This window comes from Rhinolophus hipposideros, assembly GCF_964194185.1.
Source record: "Rhinolophus hipposideros genome assembly, chromosome: 20".
In the NCBI taxonomy this organism is placed as follows: domain Eukaryota; kingdom Metazoa; phylum Chordata; class Mammalia; order Chiroptera; family Rhinolophidae; genus Rhinolophus; species Rhinolophus hipposideros.
The window spans coordinates 19,134,734-19,162,575 of record NC_138066.1 but is presented as its reverse complement, the minus strand read 5'-3'; the positions used below and the strand labels follow the sequence as shown (position 1 = coordinate 19,162,575).

The window sequence follows — 27,842 nt, the reverse complement described above, 5'->3', positions numbered from 1 at the left end:
CGTATCAACCTTAACAGCTGCATTTTAAAATTTAGAATTCATTTGCTGACTTGCATTATCTTTCCAAGGGCAAACTGATTAGCCTGCTCATGTAAATTGTAAACACTGAAAGGCAAAAATGCACTTAATATAATTTTTAATCACTGTAGAGACATTAAAATTTTTGTTGACTTATATACCAACTAATGATTGTCAAAAATTTTTAGGCCGCAGGCTATTTCTGCAAAACAAAAAATTCCATAGACTAGTAAATCTATAATTTCTGTTTATCTCTGCAAACAAATCACCACAATATATTTTAAGAAAATATTAATAACTCAAAAGACTATACACATATCTATATATTCTACTTATAGCAACATTAAGCAATTTTTAAAATGGAAAAACATACAATTAAGGGGAATGGTTAAACTTTTGCAGTCACTAAAACTAATGACTATTAAAAATATGGAAAAGTGTTTATAAAATAAGTGAAAAAAAGAGGGCGGGGAAAAAATAAGTAAAATATAGAAATATAAAACCATATATACAATCACAACTACATAAACACTAAGTATATGTTCATTTATGCAACTTTTATCCTCTATACTTTTGCCGTTTTGAACTTTTACAAGCATGCACATGTGTTAGTTGGGTAATTAAAAACTGATGGAGGTACATAAATATTAGATGACAGTACAAAGAACAGAAAAACGTGTTAAAGATTATGAATTAATTATTAAGCATCTTGTAAAATGTCAAAGTGAATGTAATCATACCTTTTAAGCAAATTAATAGAAGTATTTAAAAAAATAGCAATGCTGTGAGACATCGATGTAGCAGATCATGTTTATTAACTCATTTAACAAATATTTATTGTTTTCACCATGTGTGAAGCTCTGTTGCTAGGAGTTGGGGACACAATAATAAACAGATTTATCATGGAAGGCAAGTGGTGGACAGGTCAGCTCATCTAGGCATCCATCCTTCCTCTCACCTGAATCCTCCAAATCATTGTCTACATCCCCAAACCACCCCTTTCAAAAACCCTCCGTAAGAGGTAGCATCTCATCATCTAAATCTCTCTCTACCTCCTCCCTCCCCACCCCATCCCTAGCTGAAACCAGCCTGACTTCTGTGACTCTCCGGTCCCTCTCCCTGCAGGGCTATGCTTGCAGATGACCTCCAGTGCAACACGATGCCATAACCCAGCCATAATGCAAATATCCCCAGAAAGCGCCTAGGAAAACGACCATGGTTTGAGCCTGAGTGGCCCAACGGTACTTGTTCCTTGTATGTCAGCTTTGATCTGATCTAAACTCATTGTTTTCAATGGTGACTTCTCTCTGGGCAACAGGGAGGACACTGCAGGCAAAGCAAATTGAATGTGCAAAGATACATGATGGGACACAAAGCAGGGCAGCTCCAACGGAGGGTGTAAGGGGGAGGATGACAGGAAACGGGGTGGGGGGGCATGGTTAGAGGTAGGTAAGAGCACAGGGAAGTAGAATTTTCTGCTGTAGGCACCGAGGAGCCCTGCGGAGTTTTAAGCAGACCTGATCTGTGTTTTGGAAAGCTCACAATAGCCGAATGAGACTAGATGGGAAGGGGGTTCTGACTAGCACTGGAGTGGCTCCAATTAAAATAATCCAGGAGAGAAGTGATGAGAGTCTGAACCAGAGCGTAAATGCAGAGGGAAGAGGAGGGGCTGGAGTTAGATGATTTGGGACCGCAGAATCCAGTTAGAACGTGGTGACTTACTGCAGAGAAGGTGGTAAGAGAAAAGACCCTAGGGTAACTCCCAGACGCTGTGTCCTGGAGATTGTCACTAATCAAAGCCATTCGATTTTCTCCCCCAGGGCATATTTATTTCGGAAAAATAAAGGTGAAACCATTTCACTGAGCAGGTCTTCTGTATGTCACCAAACCAATCGCTTAGAATCCTGTTTCCCAAAGTGGTAGAATTAAGTATAAATGGTGGGGGGACATCAGAAACAGTGACTTTTTTGGCTAGTTTTTCCCTTTTCTGTTATCTTTCCATCTGAGTAAGTCAAGGTGAAAGCCTCAGTAAATCTTAAACACTTGATAATCTCCTTTCGAGAGAGACAGACAGAGAGACCTCCTGAGCCAGCCTTAGGTTCAGAGACTTAGACAAATACCAAGTTAGTCACATTGTTTTGTTTTCCTTGATACACATTTACGATTACCCCTCTATTTAAGACACATAATTTTTTTTAAGTTTCCTTTTGAAATAAATATACCAGCTGAGTGGGTGTGGCAGGGGAGTGAGTTGGTTTAGAAAAAAAAATTAAGTAAAAAAATGGTACAGGAGACAATCAACGCAGATGTAACGAATCTGCACATGAAAGGCTGAAGCTTGGGAAACCCTGTCCTAAAAAAACTTATGGTCAGTTAGAAAGGTAAATCCCAAATTCAAAACACACCTTCAGCATAACCTAAGTATAATTAAAGAAGTCTGCAAGCCTCTGGAAGGACAAACAATCATGCATTGACTAGGGTTTGAGCAATTACAAATGTGAGCGACTTTGGGGCTTAGGACTAAGCCAAGGGCTCAGCAGGAGTGCGGGATGACAGAGCCAAGCACAAATCACGGAAGGGTCTCCTTTTCCTGTCAAAAGCCCCAGGTGCCCCAGGGAAGGGCCTTCTCCCTCAACAGGAGCAAGAGGGTCTGCGAGGTCTCTCCAGAAAGCAAAGTTGTTTCAGTTTATGGTTTGTTTCTGCAATCAGCCAGGAAATAGTCTTCAAATCAAACTTTTCCAGAAAAAAAATACATGTATTTGAGGAGAAGCAAGGAACAGAAAGATATAACCGTATTAGAGGTTGCTGTGAGCCTAAGAAGGTGGTGGCTTCCTTCTTAGCAGGTGGTTCTTCCAGGAACCCAAAGTCCTGTACCCTGATAACGGGCACAACAGTGTGTTAAAGAAAGAACGTCCAGCCTAAGAAAAAGTCTTATTTGAGTTTTTTGTGGGTTTTTTTTGTTTTTTTTTGTGTGTGTGTGTGTTTTTTTTTAGCTAAACTGATGGCAATTGCCAGGAAGCAAAAATCTCAACAGATTAAGAAAATACTCTGGAGAATGGCAGTTTTGCAAGCTTATTTTATACATAAAATCAAAGGAGACATAAGGAGGGTTATATGAAATCCATTGGTGGTAGATGAAGGGGGTGGGAGAAAGCAAAGCGGGGAAATCTCTGGGGTTGGATAAAAAGTAAAACGGAGAGACATAAACTTCTTTTACATGGGTGGGTACAGAATAGTTAACATCTACAGCACACTGAGATGGTACATGGACAATGAGATAATGAGGGGTTCTGTGGTCTCGTGCTCTCTTGGGAGGTTGTACCCAGAGGGGTCCCAAAAAAGGCAATCACTTTGACTTTTCAAAGGTACGTTATCTTAGATGCAAAAAGACAACAGACAGGCTCACTTAAGGTAAAGAATGATTTTTGTCAAGGAAGCTACAGGCCAAGGATGTGACTACCTGCCATGTCCTGCTTTTAGTTAGGAAGTTTTACACGCAGACCATCCTATGTGGTTACAGAGTTTGTCAGGCCCGCCACGCAGGCCACCCCTGAGCTTGTCAGGTTTAGTATGTGGCCCCTTTTTCATCCACAGTTCTCTCCCTGGCAACTGTTGCCAGTTTGGCTCAAATAAACTCTTTAAGAGTTTTTCTTGGGCTGGATGTTCTTTCCTTGACAAGAGTCTTCCAGTAGCTGTCTTCCCAGAAGGTGAGTCTGAGCGTGTGAGTGTGTGAGGTGGGAAAGAGCAGGATAGACAGGCAGACACTGGCAACGCGACTCCCAGGGGGAAAAAGCACTTAAAAGAGACAAGGCCTGAAAGAAAACACAAGTTTTTGAAAGCAACCTCCCCAGACAGGGTGAGAAGCTGCCCATGGAATCCCCAGTACTCTCCCCAGGGGAAGGGCCTTTGCTCCCCATGGGAAGTTCCCCTGGGAAGGCTGGATCAGTGGGTGGATGATTTCCTCTCTCACACAGCACAGACCTGAGTGAGTGGTCCTCTCCTTTGAAAAGAGGTATTTCAGCTTCAGTACTCCTTTGAAGGGTTGTGTGTTTTGTTTCAGGGAAAGGTGCCATTTTTCACAGTGTGCTGAAAGGGATATACTGACTGAAAATGCCAGATTCAGAGACAAAGGAAACCAAAAGTGATAACCTTCCTGCTCTACCTTTATGATTCCTGGGCTTCGCCTCCCGTTTGTGGAAATCATGTGACCAGCCGATAAAGCCAATGCTCCCAGAAGCCCCATTATCCAAAGCACCTGAGAGGATGGTATTTAACCAAAGCCCCTCAAGAGGCTAAAACCTGGGCCTCTAAACTGTCAGCACTTTGAAAAGGCAAATATCAAGGTGATTCTGAGTGAGACGATAAAAGCTCCATAACACAGAAAGTGAGAACACAGAGCCTTTTCACGGTCATCTGGCACAAAGAGAGAAGCCGTGTCTTTGCTCGGACAACCCCCAAGGCCTCTATACTAAGGACCACCACTAAGAACAACCAGAAAAAAAGAGCACCTCATGACTTCCGGGCGAGCTGAGCCCTATTCAAGGGGAGGGCCAGGTCCTGGTCGCAGCATGGAACCTTATCAGTGTACTAAGGTTAGAGACCTGAGAGCCTCTGCCACGCTCAGCTGACAGACCCTGGACAAACCACTGACCCGGTCCTGAACGCCACTTCCGAGTGTGTGAACAGAAAGACAGTAAAAGCCATCACGCAGGGTGCTCATGAGGCTCAGGCAGCAACTTAGGAGACCGTGCAGAAGAATTCTGCGTGCCTCTGTTTTCAAGGATACCTACCAGCATTAGGTTTGAATCTCAAGATGTTCAGAGGCCAGGGTGCGCAATATTAAAATACAGTTCTGTCATTATCGCTGTGGTGATAATCAGCCTGGCATTTTTCCAGTTTTCTCAGCAACCCTTATTGAATTCTTTCAGCAACCTTTTAAGGAACGTAAGGAAGAGAAAATAGTTATTTCCATTTTACAGGGGGAAAAGAGACAGTGCTTAAACGCACTGTCAACGGTTGCCTGATTGGTTTATGTGGCAAGTCTCAATCCAGTCCAACAGAATTGAATTTCCACATTCTTCAAAATAGGTGCTCCTGTACCCTGGGGTCCTACAGATGAAGTGTAAGAAAAAGAACGGGACAGGGAGGTGTATAGAGGAGGAGACTTGAAAGACATATCAACTGCTAAGAGGAATGATGAAAAAGTTCTAAAATTAGATCATGGTGATGGTTTCACAACTCTGTAAACGTGCTAAATAACATTGATTTGTACACTTTCAACAGATGAATTTTACAGTATGTAAATTACATCTCAACCAACCTGTTAAAAAAGAGACATCATTTTTTTTTTTAATGGGCAAGACTAAACTCTTGTGGCTAGGAACGCATAACTAAAGAAACACCAGGAAGTGACCACTGCAAAAGTCAGGATTCCTTTCAGGTGGAGGCAGGGTTTTGTGATTAAGCTTCTATTTCTTTTATTTCTTGACCTGAAGGGTAGTTAACAAGGGTTATAACTACTTATAATAATTCGTTCTGCTCCGCATGGGTCTTGTGTAGTTTTCTGTGTCTGTACTATGACAAAATGGTTTTTTAAAATAGGGGAAATCAAGCATGTCATGACACCCTGTGCTGGTCAGACTGGAAGATGGCCCTCACGACCCCGCCACCTGTTTCGTTTGGGGGGCAAATTATGTTCTGAGACGGAGTTTGTCTTTGACAATAGTTTATTTAACACAGCTTCTCTACAGAAATTATAATAATTTCACAACCCAATAGCATACAGGATGTCTCTTACTAAGCCAATAAAAAAATAACATTCTTTAAACCAATGACAGATGAATTATACTATTGTACCAGGCAAGGGGAGATGAAAGGAATAAAATCCAAATTTAGTTGAGACGTACCTTTATACCAGTTAGTACTTGGGAGAGAAGGCTTAGCCAACCAAGAGCGGACATCTAGCTGCCAGTACAAAAGTCAAAGTCCCTTGTTGCTAGAGCACGTTGCTAGGGAACGTCAGTGTTGGCGTCAGTCGGTGTTGGACAAGATGATCTCCTTCAAGAGGCTGCTTCAAGGCTTTCACGACTGCTACTAAGAGTCACCTTTACCACAGCAGGAGACAATGCCCCAAAGATCTCCGGAGAGCTTTTCAGGTCAGCAAAGTGTCTCCTTGCCCAGACCCAAACTCTCAGATATTCCTCACAAACTCAGTATTTATAGTCTAAGCACCTTCCTGCCATAATTGCTTTTCCACATGTTCTTACTGATACCCCGGGGGGTTAAGGCGGGGGCGGGGGGGCCCTTAGCAGCTGAGCTATGAGTGCTCATCAACAACAAGAGATGAGATGACATCCTAACAGAATTTACTCCATTCTTATATCAAAACAACTTTTCTATAAACATTTTTTGTCTTTGCCATAAACACGATGAAAAGAACTTCACTTGAGTCATCAACACGTGGATTTGCAATCATATCAAACCAATACACAACAGAAACTGAGACCCTTAGAATGACAGCCCACGAGAAACTGACTGCTGCCAACAACCGTGTGCGTTTAGAAGTAGATGCTTCCCCAGTCAAGCTTCAGATGGCGCCATGGCCACAGCTCACACCCTGCCTGCAGCTTGGGTGACTCAAGCAGAGTCCTCAGATAATCTGTGCCCTGACTTCTGACTCCCAGAAACTGAGATAAGAAATGTGAGTTGTTTGAAACCACGAAGTTTGTGGTGATATTATTGCATGATAACGGGCCCTTTGTTTGGGATTCCCTACAACCACTCTCAGGTTCAGGGAGTCACTAGGACTCACAGAACTCAGCAAAGCTGTTGAACTCCTGGTTACAGTTTATTACCGTGCAAAGGTACAGATTAAAATCAGCAGTAGAAGAAGGCACATAGGACAGGAGCCAGGAGACACCAGTTATCCTCTCCCAGGGGAATCCTTATGGACAATGCTTAATTCTCCCAGCAACAACGTATGACAACACACAAAGGGTATCGCCAACCAGGGAAACTCACTCAAGCCTTGGTGTCCAGGGCTTTTATTGGGGGTCGGTCATGTAGGCAGACCTCACCACCCACGTGGCTGACCTTAGTCTCCAGCCCCTCCAGAGGTCCAGCTGATACTTCCTGGTCCAAGGTCCCCAGGTAAACAAAGACATTCTTTTCAGGCAGAATATTCCAGAGATTAGAGATTACCTCTCACGAGCCAGTCAAGGGCCCCATCCTTTGTTTGGAATGTACAGTTTGAACATCCCAAGTCTGCAGAGTTAACCCTTTTACCGCATATCCCTTAACTTCAAAGTGGGATTCTTGTCAAGTTGCCACCCTGCTCGGAGGCAGAGAAAGGTCAGGAAACCACCCTGTTTCAACACCTGAGGAATCTTTACACCTTTATTGGCCTTATAGTCAGAGAGTTTCCAGGATGTAAGCCATATAGCCAGAAGGCAGGGTGCAGGGGAGAGGAGGCAGAGACCGGGCACTCATACAGAAGCTTCTCCTGATTGGCCACTGAATAGAAGGCAAGCTTCCCCTGCTCAAGGTCCAGCCAGATGCCCACCACCCTAGGTCTGTCTGAGCCAAGGACAGTTTCCTTGACCATGTGCCACGCAGAGAGCTGGCTAGTCCCCTTCCACTCTACACACCAGGAGTCCCTGGTCCTTCCCAGGATCTGGTCACGGCTCATCCCCCAGGAAGCCACGCCAACTGCCCAGTGACTGCAATGCTGAGTGTCCACTTCCCAGTACTTCTTCCCAGAAGAGAAAGCCTGGGAACAGAACACCTGGCAGGTTGCAAACCTCTCATGACTCCAGGGGTACAGCTGTGGAAAGTGAGATACAGTCACCGTCTGGCAGTTCTCAGATACCTCCAGGCTGCAGGAGAGGCTCCTCAGGTCGAAGGTTGGACTGATGGCCCCTGAAGAAAAAAACCAACAACATGACCAGCCAGCCCTGACTGTCCATGCGAAGAGGGCCTCCAATAGCAAACAGCAGCTTTGTAGCTTTGGGTGTGATCAAGTTTTACTCTTACTGACATTAAAATCGGTACACCAACTTGCTGTTCTCTGTACAGATCCCTGATGTTGTTTATTAACAATACCCCTTTCCCACCTTAATCTCTACTTACCATTAATCATCATTCAGGAAGCCCTCTCTGAACCCCACCCAGCAAAAAGTCACCTCTCGCTTTTCTCAACACCCCTAGTGCTTTACCTGTTCTCTAATGATACAGGTACTATCTGTAGGACCGCGACTTATGACCACAGCTGTTTGCATTTCTCTAGTTATACAAAAGCTTCCTACGAAAGATCAGGTCTGAATTCTTTACCGTGCTGTTTCCTACTGAGTCAAGGACTGCTGGCACTTACAGCATCACTACTCTAGGTACGCATTTATTCACATTCATTCATTTAGCCCTCATGACAATGCCACGAGGGAAGTAAGGACTACTATTACCTCCATCTTACAGAGGACGGAACTGAGGCTTGAGAGGTCACGTAATTTATCCAAGATCACACAGCTAGTGAGCGTCGGAGCGAGGAGGCTAACCCAAGCCATCTGGCTCTAGGCTCCACACTCTCAAGGACTACTCCAGACTGGGACAGCAATGGCACCTAAATGGCTTGGTGAATGGTGGCCCCAGCATGGATGCCCACAGGTGGCCGGGGTTCCAGAATGCTCATGGGTCTGGCTCAGCCTGGAATTTGGGAGTCTTCAATCCCCTTTGTCTTTGTAATCAGCTCGCCATGTGGAGGGGTGAAGACAAGCAGTAGGGAGGTGCACTTCACATGCGGTCCTCTGTGTAGCTCCTCTGTGCAGCAGACCAAACCCAAATTTTAAGCAGACCACATACTTACATTGAGAGGTCCTCTTGGGTGTAGGGTCGCTCTGGTCAGGCACTGGGCATGAGGAGGAAGACGAAGTGTCCGGGAGTTTAACTAAGGAATCAAAAAAATTGGGAAGGGGAGAAAGTCCCATCAGAAAAAGGTAACAGAAGGTATCTAAATATTGTGTTCAGGGGACAGGGCTTGGCTTCCTCATCAGCAGCACGTTTTTTAGTTTTAGGTCTTGACTAGGCAACTTAGATGTGTCCAGACCCACGTTCTCCCTATGGACTTTTTTACTATTTCCCCACTAAGCGATGAACTCCTTGCTGGCTCAATGTTCATCTCTGTCTTCTAAGAACCAAGCCCAGTGCCAGGAGCATAGGAAGTGTTTGATGCATGTGTTTTTTTATCCAATAAATTGACTAATATGTTCCAAGGGATCACAGTACCCTGACACCTAGAATATCCATTAACCCCATGTCAATGCTTGAAACTGTTATAAAAACTGGAGAACGCGAGTTGGGGTGAGATTCATCTCAACTGCTGATGCCTCCTACTTCCCTCTCAAGGTACTAAAGTTTAATTGTGAACTTAAAGCTACCATGTGCTTGCAATGGCCATAGTAGGGAGAAGAGAAATTAAAGGAAATGTCACAGCGTGGACTATGAAAGTGGAATCTTCCCCGATTTGTATGTTCAAGTGACCGCAGCATAAAGTGAACCTAAGAGTCAGACTGAGAAGAGACAAAAGACCTTGTCTGGGGTCTAGGCGGTAAGGCCATGAGAGCAGGAGAGCTGCCCTTCAAGAAATCATGATCAAAATTCAGGTGGGCACCACTGTTCTTGCATTGAACTGACAGGATTTTAACTTACTGGGTTTTTTTTTTTTCATTTAAAAATTTTTTCAATTATTGTTAACATACAATATTGTATTACTTTTATATTAGTTTTTGTACAACATAGTGATTAGACATTTACATAACTTACAAAGTGATCACCCAGATAAGTCTAATACTCATCTGACATCATCCAGTGTTATTACAGTTTTACTGACTATATTCCCTATGCTGTACTTTGCAGCCCTGTGACTGTTTTTATAACTGGAAATTTGAACTTCTTAATCCTTCACCTTTTTCATCCATTCCCCCTAACCCCCTTCCAACTGGCAACCATCAATATATCCTCTGGATCTATGAGTTTGCTTCTGTTTAGTTCTTTTTTTTCCCTTAGATTCCACATATTAATGAAATCATATGGTATTTGTCTTTTTCTGTCTGACTTATTTCACTTAACATACTACCATTGAGGTCCATCCATGTTGTTGCAAATGGGAAAGATTTCTTTTTTTTTTTAATGGCTACTATTCCATTGCATACATGTACCACAGCTTTATTCAGTCATCTACCTGTGGACACTTAAGTTGCTTCCATATCTTGGCTACTGTAAATACCACTGCAATGAACATAGGGGTGCACATATCTTTTTGAATTAGTGTTTTGCATTTCTTTTGGATAAATACCCAGAAGTGGCATTGCCAGGTCATATGGTAGTTTTATTTTTAATTATTTGAAGAACATCCATACTGTTTTCCATAGTGGCTGTAGCAATTTATAATCCCACCAACAGTGCACTGGGTTCTCTTTCCTCCATTTCCTTGTCAACATGTTTGTTGATTTATTGATGATAGCCATTCTGAGGTATGAGGTGATATCTCATTATGGTTTTAATTAGCATTTCCCTAATGATTAGTGACGTTGAGCATCTTTTCATATATCTATTGGCCATCTGTATGTCCTCTTTGGAAAAATGTCTACTTAGGTCTTCTGACCATGTTTTAATCAGGTTGTTTGTTGTTGTTGCTGTTTTTTAAACTTTCATTTAAGTGTGTTTTTCCAGGACCAATGAGCTCCAAGTCAAGCAGTTGTTTCTATCTAGTTGTGGAGGGCACAGCTCACAGTGGCCCATGTGGGGATCGAACTGGCAACCTTGTTGTTCAGGGCAACGTGCTCTAACCAACTGAGCTAACCTATGGCCTGAAGTTGGTTGTTTTTGTGGTGTTAAGTTGTATGAGTTCCTGATATATTTTGGGTATTAACCCTTTATTGAATGAGTCATTGGTGAATATCTTCTTTTATTCAGTAGGTCGTCTTTTCGTTTTGTTGTTGGTTTCCTTTGCTGTGCAAAAACTTTTTCGTTTGATGCAGTCACATTTCTTTATTTTTTTCTTTTTGTTTCCATTGCCCAAGGAGACATACAGGATTTTCACTTACTGTTAATCATAGTATGAAAAAATGTTTTTAGGGGCCAGCCGGTGAATTAGGCAGTTGGAGCTCCATCCTCCTAACTCCAAAGGCGGCTGGTTCGAATCCCACATGGGCCAGTGAGCTCTCAATCACAAGGTTGCCAGTTCAACTCCTTGAGTCCCGCAAGGGATGGTGGGCAGAGCCTCCTGCAACTAAGATTGAACAGGCACCTTGAGCTGAGCTGCCTCCCTGATAGCTCAGTTGGTTGGAGCGTGAGGTTGGAGCGCGTCCTCTCAACCACAAGGTTGCCGGTTCAACTCCCGCAAGGGATGGTGGGCTGTGCCCCCTGCAATGGCAACTGGACCTGGAGCTGAACTGCACCATCAACAACTAAGACTGAAAGGACAACAACTTGAAGCTGAACGGCACTCTCCACAACTAAGATTGAAAGGACAACAATGACTTGGAAAAAAGACCTGGAAGTACACACTGTTCCCCAATAAAGTCCTGTTCCCCTTCCCCAATAAAATCTTTTAAAAAAGTTTTTAGCTTTTTAGCTAACACCACGCTTTTCTCCTAGTGATAAGGAAAATAATCTACACTTGACTGGTTCTTAAAGATAGTTAGAAAAAATTGACGCATGATGTACATTCATAAGTGCTGAGTAATTATTAAATAAAGCACTAGTAACTATTAAAGAGATGAAGTTTTATGATATGTTAATCGCTCTGGGTATAAACCTTATTGCTTACCCACTGATTATGATTAAGTTTCATAAAAGAAGAAAAAGAGATTCTTCATTAAGCAGATGATTTTACAGAAATATTTGTTATATCAATTTAATCAGTGAGAAATTTCTTTCTAATAGAATCTAAAAAATCTCATTTCTCTACAAAAGAAGTAAATAAGCCACAGGTTTCTTTTCTGTTTAAAAATATAGCCAGGATCCCTTGGGAATATAAAATATCAGGAACAGGTCTCTTACAGCACTATTCTGTTTAAGTGGCATTTTTCTGCATAAAATGTGAATTCCATGGGAGCTCAAGTTGTATTTACAGACGGTCAAAGGAAATCATTGTGATGAGGCAGTGAAATTGCTTGGCAACTGTTAAAGCACTGACTTGAAGAACAACTAATCTATTGTCTTAGAAACAATTTGTGAAAATTTTAGGGAATGATGTTTCAGGAAATATGGATATATCCAGATCCTTTATTTTAAAAAATGTTCTGGACTGGTCCAAGTAATCAAAAACAACATAACCACAGAGAAAGAACTATATTCTACTTGCTAACGCATACTTAAATTTTATAAGTGGAATTTAAAAAAAATACTTAATATATATATACCTAATTTCTCAAAAAATTAAAAACAGAATTATCGTATGATGCAGCAATTCCACTTCTGGGTATATATTCAAAAGAACGGAAAGCAGGATCTTGAAGAGATGTGCATAGTTGTACACCCATTTTCAGAGCAGCATTACTCATAATAGTCAAGATGTGGAAGCAATCAACGGTTGAATGGATAAAACAAAATGTGGTATATACATATAACAAAATATTATTAGTCTTAGATAAGAAGGAAATTCGGACACATGCTATGATATGGACAGCCCTAAAGAACACTATGCTAAGTGAAACAAGCCAGTTACAAAAATATAGTAACAACATGGTTTCACTTCTATCCGGTATCTGGAACAATCAAACTCATAGAAACTGAAAGTGGAATGGTGGTTGATAGGGTCTGGAGGGAATGGCGAGCTAATGTTTAAAAGATACAGAGTTTCAGTTTTGCAAAATGAAAAAGCTCTGGAGCTTGGTTTCACAATAAGGTGAGTGTCCTTAACACTACTGAACCAAACACTTAAAACAGTAAAGAATAGGGAGGGGAGGGTTATCACTGTGTGAGGGATATAAATGATAAATGTTTAACTATTATATTGTTTTGTACACCTGAAACTAATAAAAAAGTGTTAAAAAAGCGGTAAAGATGGTAGATTCTTATGTGTATTTTATTGCAATTAAAAATTTTTTAAATTTTAAATGCATACTTAAATAATATTAAAAATTGATAACTTTACCCACAAAATCATGTTGCTTCAGTTAAGTAAGAAGCAACATTTCAATCAGATCAACACTATTAAATATAAAAATGTTATAAGAGATATGTCTCTAAAGTGGTGTTATGTAAATGTTATCTAAAATTAACAAGGACACATGCCAGGATACACTTCAAATGGATCAAAGAGTTCAATGTAAAATGTGAAACCAAAGATTTAAATATAAAATGTAAAAGTATGAACACACACAGACACAAGAAAATTCCTTTCTAAACTAGGGGTGGTGAAGTTTTCTAACTAAAACTGAAAATCTAAAAGCCATAAAAGAAAAGACTGCTAAAATTTGCCACTTGAAAATAGAAAAATGTGTCTATATGGCATTCTAAAATCCATACTAAAGATTCAAAAGATAAATAACAAATTGGGGGACAAAATTTGCAACTCATATCACAGACAAAAGGTTAATCTTCCTAATTTACAAAGAGTTCCTAAAAGTCCATTTTTAAAAGACACAAGGTATAAACACCCAAGTTGTGGAAAAACGCGAATGAAAAGTACAGTATACTCATATATTCCTTTTTTTAACCCATCAGATTGGCAAAAAAATTACAAAAGTTTGACAATACACTCAGCTGGCAGGATATGGGGATACATATTTCTTCTGTGAGAGTGTACATTGGTATAACACAACTAGATGGCAATTTGGCAATGCATATCATAATTATTAATGAATCTACCTTCTGATTTCACAACCCTTACTGGCAATTTAACCTACAATCATATCTGTACCCGTATAAAATGATGTATGTATCATTATTAACATCAATGTTGTTTGTAATTATAAGCAATTGGCAGCAATCACGTGTCTATCAGTAGAGGATTCAGTAAATAAATGTTGGCATATCCATAACCTGAAATATTATGCAGCTGTAAAAGAGAAAATGCTAAAGGTACTGATTCATAAAGGCATCAACATATATTAAGTAAAGAAGAAAAGCAAAATGCAGAACAGTGTATATAATACACTATCTTTTGTGTAAAAAAAGATTGGCGGAGATAAGAATAAAAATTCATATTTACTTGTATTTGCATAAATGAATTCTGAATGGACATTCAAAAAACTGATAAAGGTGGTTAACTGAGATGGGGGATAGCTGGAATTGGGCAAGGGTGGGAAAGAGACTTTTGTTGTATGTCTTTTTATATTGTTTTGATTTTTTAATTTAATTTAAAAAATTTTAAGTTCAAAATTATAAGTTGAAATTTAAAATACATTTTAAATTTATTTTTCAAAATAACTTTTAAATTTGTATAAATAAGTAAACTCACTAAGGAACTCAGACTACAGGAGCCAAGAGGGCATTTATTTCTCAGATAATTTGGGGAACAAATAATAAACTGCACTCCAATTGGTTTCCTTAAGAAACTTTTTCCAAGGAATCCTATTTCTCTGCTTAAATAAGGGATGACTTTTTAAGCAGCGCAAGATCATTTAGATAGAAAAAAGCTGTAGGAAGTATGTTTCTAAAGTATATAGAGCTGGTAGTAGCCAGAGCGGGAGGCGGAGCCAAGGGAGAGGAGAGCTGATATACACAGGACAGGCGTTCATTGATTTTCAATCATGACCAGGCAAACAACAGAGAACCTACAGTATAAAGTCAGGACAGAAAGGTTCTTGTCTACATTGTTACTGTTTAGGATTAACAACGTCTTCAAAGATTACATTTTTAATAGCATATATCAAGAACTATTTACAAAGTCGCATGTTTTGTTAATAAAGACATTTACTAGTTAAAAATAAAAAGTGACCTATTTCTGAATCTCCTCAGATGGATTACACAGGGGAGTGTAAGCTAGCAAAATCAGGTCCAGGTTCTAGATGTATAGGTCTTAGGAAATGAGTTTCTATCTCATCAAATGCCTAGGTTACATCACACCTCCAGTCAGGTCCAAAACCACAGCCAGCCACATCAACACCTTAGCCCACTCCGTCATTTACTACACCACGGTGATAATGCAGCTGGGCTCTGGGACCATGTCCCCCAAAAACAGAGCCATGGAACACTCTGCCATTTCTCCCCAACTTCTATACTTGATCCTCCTCTGCCATATAAAATCAACTTACCCTGCCTTTGTTCTTCAAGGGGCTCTTTCCCTGTGAAGTTTTCTCGTAATTTTTTCTGGATTTCTTCTAGGTCACGCAGAATGTCTCTCATTTTTCCCTCAGGTGTGTTGGAAGTCCCTAGCTTTGGAGAATCCAATGAAAGGTCCATCCCACCAGAAAAAGCCTATTGATGAATCATAAAATAAATAAATAAATAAATAAATAAATAAATAAATAAGTAATGAACGTCTCCCCTGGAATGCATCAAATAGTATATTCCAGTTCTGCCATCCACCTAGACTTTTCCACTTAACTTCCTAACAAGTTTTTAAAAACATTATTACACCCTCAAAATAATATCCTTTGAAGACAATCTGAATAATACAGAGTACAGCAAAAATATTACAGAATGGTTATTTCTGGGGGGTGCTCGGGGGTTATGGATGATTTTCATTTGTTTTCTTCGAACTGCTATGTATTTCCTAGTATTTTGTACAACAAATATGAATTTCTTGGGTAATACTAAAAAAAGTTAAAAGTTGTTAGGCCCCTATTACAGGGGCTTTACATAATAAATAATATAGATAGTCACCGAGATTAGCCCCAAAGGCCAGAATAATCTTCCCCATATTGCCATCATTCTACCATAGCTCTTCTAAGGCCAATGTAAACATGTTACTTACATCCAGGCCCTACTTTCTGGGGCCTCCAACACATGCTCCCTGATTTTCTTTCATCTCAGGTCCTATTACTCCCCAACACAGCCTCTCATCTGCTGGCCGCCTTCCCACCTTCTTGCCTTCCCACGTTCTCACCTTCAGCACCTGGCTTTCCTTCCCATCTTTGCATAATCCATTTCCCATTCTTTTCACCAGTCATAACAGCAGTAGGCACCACTTACTGAGTACACAATCCAATCAATGCTCACCTCTAATTTGCATAACAAACTTCCAAGGTAGGTTTCTTATCCTCATCTTACAAAAGAAGTTCAAGTTCATGAAGGTTAACTAAATTGCCATAGTTAATTTTATTGTCCTACATTCCCACATTGTTCAAGCCCTTTTTTTTATACCAGATCCCTTTTAATCCCCACACCGTATCAATGAGATGGCAGGCCTCATTATTATTTTACAGATAGAAGCCTGAGACTCAGAAAGATGAAATGACTTGCCCAAGGTCATACTACTAGTGAGTGGCAAAGTCAGGTCTTTAAGTCAGACTCTCAAACTTCCCATCCCTACCCACTGCATCCCTGAAGTCCCACTTATTCACTCAGTCAGTGGGTATTTGTTGAGCACTTATGAATGACAAGTCAAGCACTGAGGTTGGCCTGAGACTATAAAGGCGAACAAAAGAACATGAGCCATTAAGGTCTCTACCCCCATGAAGCTTAGAGGCCAGCGCAAGGGAAGAGGGAGGACAGGCATTAATAACATATGTCACCAATCATCATCAAGTTGCAACTGTGATAACTGCTACAAATGAAAGGTACATAAAATCCTAAGAGCCTCTCATGGGGGATTGGACTTGTTCAAGGAAATCAGTGAAGGTTTTCCTGGGAAAGGGATCTAGGTGATGTCTGAAAGATGAGCAGGCGTTACCTATTAGGTGACAAGGTGAAAGAAGAACATTGCATGGTGTGCACCCTGTGGTGGGAGAAAAGTGTGACACTTGGAGGGACTGGTGTGGGCCAGTGTGACTGGAGCTTGAAGAACCAGGAAGAGCTGGGTGAAATGAGATGGGAGAGGCAGAGAGGGATGGGACCCTGTGGCGCCTTGTCGGTTATGTGAGGAGTGGGGTCTTCATCCTACACAGATGTCATTTGAGGGTTTTAAGCAGATGAGTTACATGATCAGATTTGTGTTTCAGAGGGTCACTCTGATGACCACGAAGAGAGCAGACTCTAGATGGATTAGAGGGGAGCAGTTAGGAGGCAATCCAGGCAAGAGATGATTGTAGGCTTGGATTAGCAAAGTCGCAAAGGGGCTCAAGAGTAGTACACAGATTCGAGAGGTTTTGGCAGGTGAGGGAGGTTTCTGGCTTGTGCCCTTGGAAAGATACCACCACCAGTCAGATGTGGAATCCCAGAGGAGGAACAGTTTGGGACATGTTAAGCGTGATGTACCTTTGAGATACCAAGAGAAAAAGATGAGAAGGGAGGTTATCAGGCTAGAGCTCAAAGGACCAGCTGGAGCAATGTTTGTGCTAATTAGAGCTGCGGGTGTGGAGAAGAGAAAGGGACCTACAACTTAGTCCTGAGGGATCCAGCATTTCACTGCTGAGCAGAGGAGAGAACGCCTACAAAACAGACTGAGAAGGAGGAGCCAGAGAGAAACAGAGGAAGGCTGGAAGATTTGTGTTACAGAAGCTGAGGCAAAAGGAAGCGATGAGAATGAAGGTGTCATTTGTGTCAAAGGCTGCTGAAAGGCCAATGAGGATGAGGGCTAGGATGTCGGCAGGATTTACACAGAGGCCATTGGTGATCTTAGAGCTGGTTAGGTGAAGGGCTAAGGAAGGAACCTGGGCCGTTTGTGGCTTCCCTACCTCCCCTCAAGCATTCCAAACGTCCAGTCATCCCTGCTTGGTAGGAAAGAGAATGCTACACGCCTAAGACTTATTGAATCCTTCCTGCTGCTCCCGTTGGAAGGTGTCCCTAGCCCCGCCCTCCACCACATCCTTTCCTCTCCCAGCTGAGCCTACCATGCCCAGGATGTGCAGTTTATTGTCTGGTCCAGATTCGGGGAGGTGTCTCTGACTCTGAAGGCTCCTGACAATGTCTACAAGCTGTTCCACCAGTTCTGCCAGCTCACGACCAACTTCTGGGGTGCTCTTCCGTACCGCCGCCTTTAAAAGAGCAAAGCAGAACACAAAGCTGGACCCAGATAGAGGGTGAAGACTGGATAAAGGAACTGGCAAGGAAGTGACAAAAATATGCAGAGGACAAGGAGGAAGCTTCCCCAGACCGGTTGTAGGCCCATTTCCCCTACGGATCGTCCTGTGGCCATCACAGGAAACCAGAGTCATCTATGGGATAGGGAAAAGGGGAGGGGGCTGAAGTGTGAAGGGAAGCCTCGGGGTCATTTTGAACAGGGGTAGTCGGAGAAGAAATAGGGTGACAGCCTGGAGATTTGGCAGTGACTGGTGCAGGGGCAGGCATTTGTCTCAGGTTTAAGGTCCACTCTTGCCTCTGACTCATCTTGTGTCCTCACCACTCCTTTCAAATATGAAAGTGACTATCCCTCTCCTTTTCCGTAGTGAAAAGGATCTACCTCACTGTTCTCAGTGAAAGGATCTTGGAGACTTTAGAGTGATGTACAGATGCAAGCTCTTTTTGTTTGTTTAGTGACATCCTTCACATTTAAAAAAATACAAAACAAGTGGGATATAAAATGGAAAGCAACAAAGGAACAAGACAAATAAAAACTCATAGACACAGACAATAGTTCAGTGGTTACCAGAGGGTAAGAGGGGAGGGGGGACAGTAGAAGAGCGTAAAGGGGTCAAATATATGGTGATGGAAGGAGAACTGACTCTGGGTGGTGAACACACAATGGGATTTATAGATGACGTATTACAGAACTTTACACCTGAAATCTATGTAACTTTACTAACAATTGTCACCACAATAAATTTTAATTAAAAAAAAAAAACACATTCAGAAGAGAGCGCTAAACAACTCCACTTAAAGAGCTTAATCTGCTCAGCTGCCTGGTTGGGAGTGGGAGTAAGTTTTGCAGCCAACATATTCTGGCAACAACCTCAAGACCTGGTGACAGTCATCAGAGGCAGGCTGGGCACGGGCCTCAATGGAAAACTTTGCATTACCTGCAACAGGGGTTCTACATAGAGTCACAGAAATATAAGGTGTTCATCATTGAACTCTAAGTAAACCAGAGCTTTTATAACTTGGCTTTGACATTTTTCATTATTTTAAATTTTCCTGGAACCTCAAAAACTGGAATTGACCCAGGACCTTTTTCATTTCTTAAGAAGCCCTGATGTCCCTCAAAATAGTATGTGTTTTGGAAGACATACCCAGGCTACTTCAGAGAGGAAGGTGGCTGACCGCTGGTAACATTGTTTGCTCTTAAATTTCAAGGCCCTTCTCCTAAAATTCAAGCAGCTGTAACTCTGGAATGGAGGCCTTCTCCAGGCGTCTGAGCAAATTAAAAACTTTTAAAAAATTAAGTGCATTGCTTTTTCTATCCGTAAGAGAAGTGCACACTTATTGTGATAAATTTAGAACATGCAGAGAATTGAAAAGAAGAAACGTTTCAAATCATCCAATATCCTACCACCCAAAGACCATCATTTTAATTTAAAAGCCAATAGGACATATAGTCGGTCACTATAAACTACATTAATAAAGAATTTTAAGGACCTGAGGGATAATGCTGCATCTATAATCTAAGAGAACAAGCTTTACTCAGAATTGCAAAAAAAAAAAAAAAAAAAAAAAAAAACAGAAGCAACCAGTATGTCCATCAAAAGGTGAAGAAATAGGGTGACAGCCTGGAGATTTGGCAGAGAGTGGTGCAGGGGAAGGCATCTGTCTCAGGTTTAAGGTCCACTCTATGACATGAAATATTATTCAGCAATACAAAGAAATGAGCTATCGAGCCACAAACCTTAATTTTGCTTAGTGAAAGAAGCCAGTCTGAAAAGGTCAGATACTGTATGATTCCAACAATGAGCATATGACATTCTGGCAAAGACAACACTAAAGAGACAGCAAAAAGATCAGTGGTTGCCAGGGTTTGGAGTGAGGGGTACAAACAAGAGGAGCCCACGGGATTTTCAGGGCAGTAAAACTATATGACACCATAATTATAGATACATAACCTCATGCATTTGTCAAAGCCACAGAACCATACAACACAAAGAGTGAACCCTACGTAAACGTAAACTACGGATTTTAGTAAATAATAATGTATTCATATTGGTTCATCAATTGTAACACATGCACCACACTAATGCAAGACATTAATAATACGGGAAACGTGAGGGGTGTGTGAGGATTTTCTGTAGCACCTGCTCAATTTTCTGTAAACCTAGGGCTGCTCTTCCAGAGAACCCAAGTGCTCATCAATAGATGACTGGATCAAGAAATAGTGGTCCATATCTACAATGGAGAATTACTCTGCCTTCCAAAGAAGAATGAAATTTTACCTTGTGCAAGGATATTATGCAAAGTGAAATAAGTCAGCCGAAGGAAGGCAAATACCATATGGGTCTTCCTTACATGTGGAATCTAAAGAACAGAACAAACGAAGTAACAAAACAGAAAAAAAAAAAAATTGCCAGTGAGACAGACAGCAGAAAGACTGCAAAGACATGGAAATAGACCAAGGTGTATAGCAGCTAAATTGGAAGGATTTCAGGAGATTTGGACTTTTTCCTGCTTCTTCATACCTTCCTGAACTTCCCCAAGAGCGGGTGCTACTTTTAGATGGAGAAAAGTAACGTGGAAGTAGGAAGGATGAGGGAGGGAGGAAGCGGTATGCGGGAAAGCGGTGCAGGAAGCGTGGGCAGGCAGTGGTAACCGAGAGACCCAGCCCGGACCCGCCCACCCTACCTTCTGCACCGCGGGGCGGCGCGCGGGGCGGGGGGAGGGGCCGGGGCTCCGGGTCGGGCCCGGGCCGCCCTCCAGCTCGCCCACCGCCCGGCTGTACTTGTCCGCCAGGTCCTGCAGCAGCGTGTTTTTCCGCAGCTCCAGCTGCTGCGCGGAGCCCTCGCGGCAAGTGGGGCAGGACCAGTGGCGCCCTCCGCCCCACAGGTCCTTCAGGCAGTCCCGACAGAAGCTGTGGCCGCAGGGCAGCGTAACGGGCCAGGCGAGCAGGCTCTGACAGATGATGCAGCCCAGGTCGTCCTCGGCCAGCCACACCGGCACGGTGAGTCCGAGGTCCAGACCCGCCATCGTGACCAGGCCGCCGCCCGGAAGCAGGGCCACAGTGGGGACCGCCCGCCCGCGCTACGTCTCCTCCGGCTCCTCCCTTGCTCTTCCTCTCCCCTCCCCTCCTCCTTGGCTGCCTCTTCCTCTACTCGTAGCGGTCCACGCTTTTTTCCTCTCTCGGTCCGGCTGAAAGCCGAGAGCCTCCACCGCCCAGCCTGCAGCGCCCTCTGGCGACAGCGGGTCCTCACCACAGCCTCCTGCGCTGGGAAATCAGCTCGCCCCACGCCTTTCGCAGCTCGCTGATGCCCGAAGATTTTCTCTAGCTTGATGTCCCCCCATTAAAATGCAGCCCTGACAGCTCTCGGGAGAAGAAACAACAGAGAATTCGATTCCAGAACTCTTGCAAGAGGATGTGCGACTAAGTATCATCCAGCCCCTCTGACAAGCAGTAGGGATTAAAGAATACCCAGCGCACAAAGCTAGGAAACTCTTTTAAAATACCAATGTGCGGGCTCCGCCGCCAGAGGCTGATTTCTTTGTCTGCGGTGCATCGCGGACTCAGGATTGTTTTAAAAACCTCCCCCAGGTGATTCGAACGCGCAAAACTGAGTAACTCTAGACTTTCAAAATCGCTATTATAATGTGGTGTCTCCTTACTGCTCTCTGCTGGCTGAAAGCACGTTAACACAACAGGCTTCGGGAGGAAAATTCTCGACAGTGGGGTTTTTTTTATAGCTAGCACATCTGGTCCTGGTTGGGCTTGCTTTCTTCCTTCGCTCTTACTCCGGTCCTAAGCTCATTACAACCAGAAAACGTTGGAACTGGAAGAGCACAAATCCTCCCCAAAGATCCAAAGAGGCAAAACAGGCTTACAGAGCCATAACTGAGTGGCAGAGACCAGAACCCATCTCTGATCTTTTGAAATGAACTAACAGTGTCTTATATTTTATTTTACCCCGGTCTTATCCAGTCTCAAAGTAGGTACCAGATAATACAAACGTGTGGCTATTTGCAATACTGGAAATGACAGGTAGTAGTCAATAGAATTTACCTATTACTGCTGCTTATCGAAGTTTCCAGCTCTTTCCCTTTCTAGGCACCTGGTAGGATTGGCACTTCACTGACCCACTTGAAACACACAGAAGTAACACTTGTTAACTTCCTACCAGCTTAAAGAAACTTAGTGGGGGGTGGGGGGTGGGAGATGAGGGTAAGGGGGATCAAATATATGGTGATGGAAGGAGAACTGACTCTGGGTGGTGAACACACAATGGGATTTATAGATGATGTAATACAGAATTGTACACCTGAAATCTATGTAATTTTACTAACAAATGTCACCCCAATAAATTTTTTAAAAATCAAAAAAACAAAACAAAAACTTAGTAAGTCATTGTATCTCTTTCTGCCATCTGCCCTGACTACGGAGATGAAGCCATCATCTGGTTGCCTGAGTATTTGAGTGGCTAAGATGAGCAGACCCCCTGCCAACCCACACTGATGTGTAGTAAAGGAGAGAAATAAACTTGAGGTATGTTCAGTTCACTGAGATATGTGGGTGCTGGCTGCGGCAGCATAATACAGCCTATCCCAACTGAGGTACAGTTGACCCTTGAACAACTCAGGGGTTAGGGGTGCCATCCTCTGCACAGTCAAAAAATCCACATGTAACTTTTGACTCCCCCCAAACTTAGTTGTCTCTCAGTATCCGCGGGTGGGGGAATTGGTTCCAGGACCCCCTCTGCTACAAAAATCCACCGATGCTCAAGTGCCCTATATAAAATGGTGTAGATCACTGTATACAGCCAGCCCTCTGCAACTGTGGCGTCCCAGGATCGTAAATGTGTAAGTGGATGCCCACAGGTCAAACCTGTGTTGTTCAAGGGTCAACTGTATTACCTGGATTTTGTTGCAGAGTCTCCTCATTTGGAGTAAACGCATAGCTTCTCTGAGCCTCTCTTTTTTGAAAAATAGGAACGATAACCTAACACACAAGCTCAAATTTCCCATCTTAAAGAACGCAATCTCCTTTGATAAAAGCCTCCCTCTAGGTACCTCTCCTTTTCTTCTCCATTACACACCCAAGTTTTTTTTTTTTTTTCACACCCAAGTTTTTTGAGAGGGTGGATTAACCAGTAGTCTTCAAACATTTTTCTTGGGCACCTCCTAAAAGTTTTAGGCAAAAACATGCAGTGATTACAAGAAAAGGAGAAAGGGTGGAAGTATTCAACCCTAGCTGTAAAAATACTTGAACTAGGGCTGCTGGTTGGTTCAGTTGGTTAGAGCATGGTGCTGTTAACACTAAGGTTGCCGGTTCGATCCCCACATGGGCCAGTGTGAGCTGTGCCCTCCACAACTAGATTGAAACAACGATTTGACTTGGAGCTGATGGGTCCTGGAAAAACACAAATAAATAAAAGTTTAAAAAAATAATACTTGAACAAGTTTTTCATTTACATCGGAAATTGTATCATTCTTTCATCTTCTTGAACTTGTATTTCCATTCCAATTTATCCACAGAGTTGTATTCTATAGTAATACATGTGCATGAAAGCCTTTTATCAGTTTCTAATCACTTTTATCACTTTATAATAATTCTCGGCCACAAAAATATGTATACGATGTTATGTTAGCGAACTTGTTGCAATGATGTAAACTTTTTTGATATCAGAGGGATTATTCACAAGTTATTTTTCACAAATTATTATTATTCACAAATTATTATGAATTTGTACCAACTGGACAAATAGTTAACCAAGTTTTCTATTTGGAAGTACTGAAAAGGCTGCGTGAAAAGTTAGATGAAAACAATCTGAACTTTTTGCCAACAATTCATGGTTCTTGCATCATGACAATGCACCAGCTCACATGGCACTGTCTGGCAGGGAGTTTTTAGCCAGTAAATAACTATTGGAACACCCTCCATACTCACCTGATCTGGTCCCCAAAGACTTCTTTCTTTACCCAAAGATAAAGGAAATATTGAAAGGAAGACATTTCGATGACATTCAGGACATCAAGGGTAATATGATGACCATTCCAGAAAGAGTTCCAAAATTGCTTTGAGGGGTGGCTGGTTGACTCCGTGGTTAGAGTACAGTGCTTATAACACCAGGGTCGCTGGTTCGATTCTCACAGGGACCAGTGAGAAACAACGGCTTGAGCTTGCAACTGAGCCACCGGGCTCAGTGGTTAGAGCGCAGTGCTCATAACACCATTGCCAGTTTGATTCCCACATGGGCCAGTGAGCTGCACCCTCCACAACTAAATTGAAAACAACTACTTGACATAGATTTGATGGATCCTAGAAAAACATACTGTTCCAAAATATTCCCCAATAAAAAAAAAATTTAAAAAGTAATTTTAAAAAACTTGCTTTGAAGGGTGGACTAAGCACTGGCGTTGGTGCATAGCTTCCCAAGGGAAGTACTTCAAAGGTGACCATAGTGATATTCAGCAATGAGGTATGTAGCACTTTTTCTAGGATGAATTCGCGAACTTAATTGCCATACCTTGTATATCATTTTCTTCTGGCTGCTTTCAAGATATTTCTTTTTTCTCCAATTGGAATTGTTTATTCTTTTAAAAACATTTTTAAATTTTTTCAATTACGTTGACATACGATATTAGTTTCAGGTGTGCAACATAGTGATTAGACATTTAATAATTTATGAAATTATCATCCTAATAAGTCTAGTACCTATCTAATACCATAGTTATTACAATATTATTGACTATATTCCCTATGCTGTTCTTTACATCCCTGTGACTGTTTTTATAACTGACAGTTTGTACAAGATTTTATCTTTATCTTTGTTTCAGCAGATTGACAACAATGAATGCGGGTGTGGTTTTCTTTGTATATATCCTACTTGGAGTTTACTGAGCTTCTTGAGTCTCTACATGTCTTTCACCAAACTTGAAAACAGTTCAATCAATATATCTTCAAATATTTTTTTCTGCCTCAATAATTCTCTCTTCTCTTTCTGAGACCAATTACATATAAATTATAGCTTTTGATATTGTCCTACATGTCATTGAGATTTTTTCACTTCTTCAATCCCTTTTTTCCGTTTTTTAAATTGGATAATTTCCATTGATCTATTAAAGTCTTCAAGTCACTGATACCCAATCATCTCCAATTTACTGTTGGGCTGACATTTTTTTCCACATACTTTATTTTTTCAGTCCTAGAGTTTCCATTTGGTTCTTTGTCATAGTTTCTAATTGTTGAAATTTCATATCTGTTTATTCATTATGATATTTTCTTTTACTGATTGAGCACAGTTGCAATGGCTGCTTTAAAATTCTTGCCTGCTGATTCCAATATATGGGACATCTTGGATTCAGTCTCCGTTGATTTTTCTCTTCACTATAATTTACATTTTCTTGCTTCTTCATATGTCTATTTATTTAGGGCTATATCCTGATATTGTTCATAATACATTGTCAAACTCCAGATTCATTTTTTTTTTTAAGATTTTTTTTATTGGGGAAGGGGTACTGGACTTTATTGGGGAACAGTGTGTACTTCCAGGCCTTTTTTCCAAGTCAAGTTGTCCTGATTTCAGTCTTAGTTGTGGAGGGCACAGCTCAGCTCCAGGTCCAGTTGCCATTGTTAGTTGCAGGGGGCCCAGCCCACCATCCCTTGTGAGAGTCGAACCGGCAACCTTGTGGTTGAGAGGACGTGCTCCAACCAACTGAGCCATCCGGGAGGCAGCTCAGCTGAAGGTGCCATGTTCAGTCATAGTTGCGGGGGGCACTGCCCACCATCCCTTGTGGGAGTCGAGGAATCGAACTGGCAACCTTGTGGTTGAGAGCCCACTGGCCCATATGGGATTCGAACCAGCAGCCTTCGGAGTTAGGAGCACAGAGCTCTAACTGCCTGAGCCACCGGGCCAGCCCTCCAGATTCTTTTATGTTCCTCTAGAGAGTAGGCAGATAATACGTAGAATTCTGGGCTCCTCTGTGGCCTCCCAGACTTCCCCCTCTCATTTTCCAGCAGCTATAGTCACCCTAAATTCTGTCCTCTACTTTTTAATTAGAATGTACTCAGGCTTCCATCAAAGTCTTCGTGGCCCCCTGGGGTGAAAAGCTAAAAAATGAGAAACCCATGCTATTTCTTGCTTTCCAGTACCAACTTCTCTCTAGTCTCTGCCTGCTTTAGGTCGTTTTCCAGAGCCTTCAGATAATTGTTTTGTCATAGTCTGTACAGAGTTTCTAATTATCTGTGGAATGGTTGTTCTGATATGAGCTATTCCACCACTATTGAAGCAGACCCGCCTCCAGTCTAATCTCTTCTTACTCCTCTTCCCAACAACTTGTGCTCTAGTCATATTCAATTATTTGAAGTTTCCAGAACACGCCATGTTCTCTCATGTCTCTAGGCCTTTGTACACACTTCTTTCTCTGCCTTCCCCTACTCCAACTCAAGTGTCTTCTGCTCATTCTTCAGGATTCAGCACAGATAGCACCTCTTTTTGAGAGCTTTCTTAGGCAGGCTGATTCCAGTAACAGAAACTTCCTTGTACCAATAAGTCAAAAGGGAAAATAGAATTTAATGTAAGAGTACAGAGTCATCCTCGGGGAACCCAAAGACACATCCAGCCAGGCCTCAGAAACCAACCAAAACCATTTCATTGGGACTTTATCGCTATTCTTGTGTCTCATCTCTGCCCCTCTGAGGGGCTCCTAAGAATCCCAATTTCCCTCCTCAAACAACTTTGTTACTGCTTTTTTCTATTTTTTCTCTTCTAGTCCATAAGTTCCTTGAGGGCGGAACTATGCCTTTATTGGTTTTTCTCATCCTCAGAACTTAGCAGAGTATAGTCAACAGAGCTCATGGGTATTAAAAAAGAAAAAGACAGACAAGTAAACTGTCCCTTAATATACAACACAGCAGGTGTTGAAACAGACATTTTCAAGGTTCTTTAGGAGCCAGAAGAGGAAGCAACCACATCTCCATCTGGGCAGTCAAGAAGTCTCAGAAAAGACACCCCAATGATGTTTGACCTCTGATTGAGGGATCCAAAGGTAAATCCCACAAAAAGAAGAGACTCTCTTCAAGATCCTCACAACCCTGTAGTCTCCACCAAAATGAAGAGAGAACACCCAAGGTCTTTCTGCACATCACTTGAAGGGACAAAGGATCATGAAGCAGACACCTTGGTCATCTGTTTCTCTACTCTTTCAGCCATTGAGATTTCTTTCAGTCCTCTTCCCCATCTCAGGGTCTTTGAACATGTTCTTCCCTCAGGCTAGAGTGTTTTCCTCACCCTCTTCCCTGACTCACCTCTAAATAGCTTTAAGCTTTCAACTTCAATGTCACTTTTGAAGAGGAAGGAGGCTGCCCTCTCCCCCTCTGTTAGGGTAAATCCTATTGCCACATGATCCCACAACAGCCTGTACTTCCCCTTCCTGAACACTCACCACATTGTCCTGCCCGGTGTAACCTGTGACAGCAGGGACCACATCATCTCATCCTTGCCAATTGCCAGGCCTTGGCACAGAGCCTGGCACCTGGGAGGCTCTCAAAAACACTTGTTGCTTCCATTGAATTTCAGTCCTTACTACAACTTCTTCATTTGAAAGACAAAAACCAAGGCATGGTGGTGGGGAAGTGAGTTTTCTAACAGGCTCATGTCAGTGGTGAGGCCAGACCTGACACAGGCTAGAGAGCTCTGTGCCCTGGGGTCTGG

At 42.1% G+C, this 27,842-nt stretch overlaps 1 protein-coding gene across 2 annotated transcripts; it reads right to left on the bottom strand.

Annotated features, from left to right (window-relative positions):
* Nucleotides 1-5,369: 5,369 nt before the first annotated feature.
* On the bottom strand, nt 5,370-21,213 carry RNF135 (ring finger protein 135). Of its 2 annotated transcripts, XM_081028716.1 has the most exons (5): nt 20,827-21,213; nt 17,952-18,095; nt 15,273-15,435; nt 8,876-8,956; nt 5,370-7,935 (listed from the first exon to the last, which is right to left on the bottom strand). In XM_081028716.1, the coding sequence occupies exons 1-5, from the start codon at nt 21,166-21,168 to the stop codon at nt 7,406-7,408; spliced, it is 1,260 nt and encodes a 419-aa protein (XP_080884842.1). In that variant the 5' UTR covers nt 21,169-21,213; the 3' UTR covers nt 5,370-7,405. The 2 variants fall into 2 exon arrangements, with proteins under 2 accessions (XP_080884842.1, XP_080884843.1); XM_081028717.1 differs by lacking the exon at nt 17,952-18,095 and having other exon boundaries at nt 5,736-7,935.
* Between the last annotated feature and the right edge of the window lie 6,629 nt (nt 21,214-27,842).

Coding starts and splice junctions, on each gene's coding strand:
- RNF135 (XM_081028716.1), bottom strand. CDS start 21,168: ATGGCGGGTCTGGACCTCGGACTCACCGTGCCGGTGTGGCTGGCCGAG. Junction 8,957..15,272: donor CCTTGAAGAACAAAGGCAGG/GTAAGTTGATTT, acceptor TTGATTCCTTAG/TTAAACTCCCGGACACTTCG. Junction 7,936..8,875: donor ACCCAAGAGGACCTCTCAAT/GTAAGTATGTGG, acceptor TTTTTTCTTCAG/GGGCCATCAGTCCAACCTTC.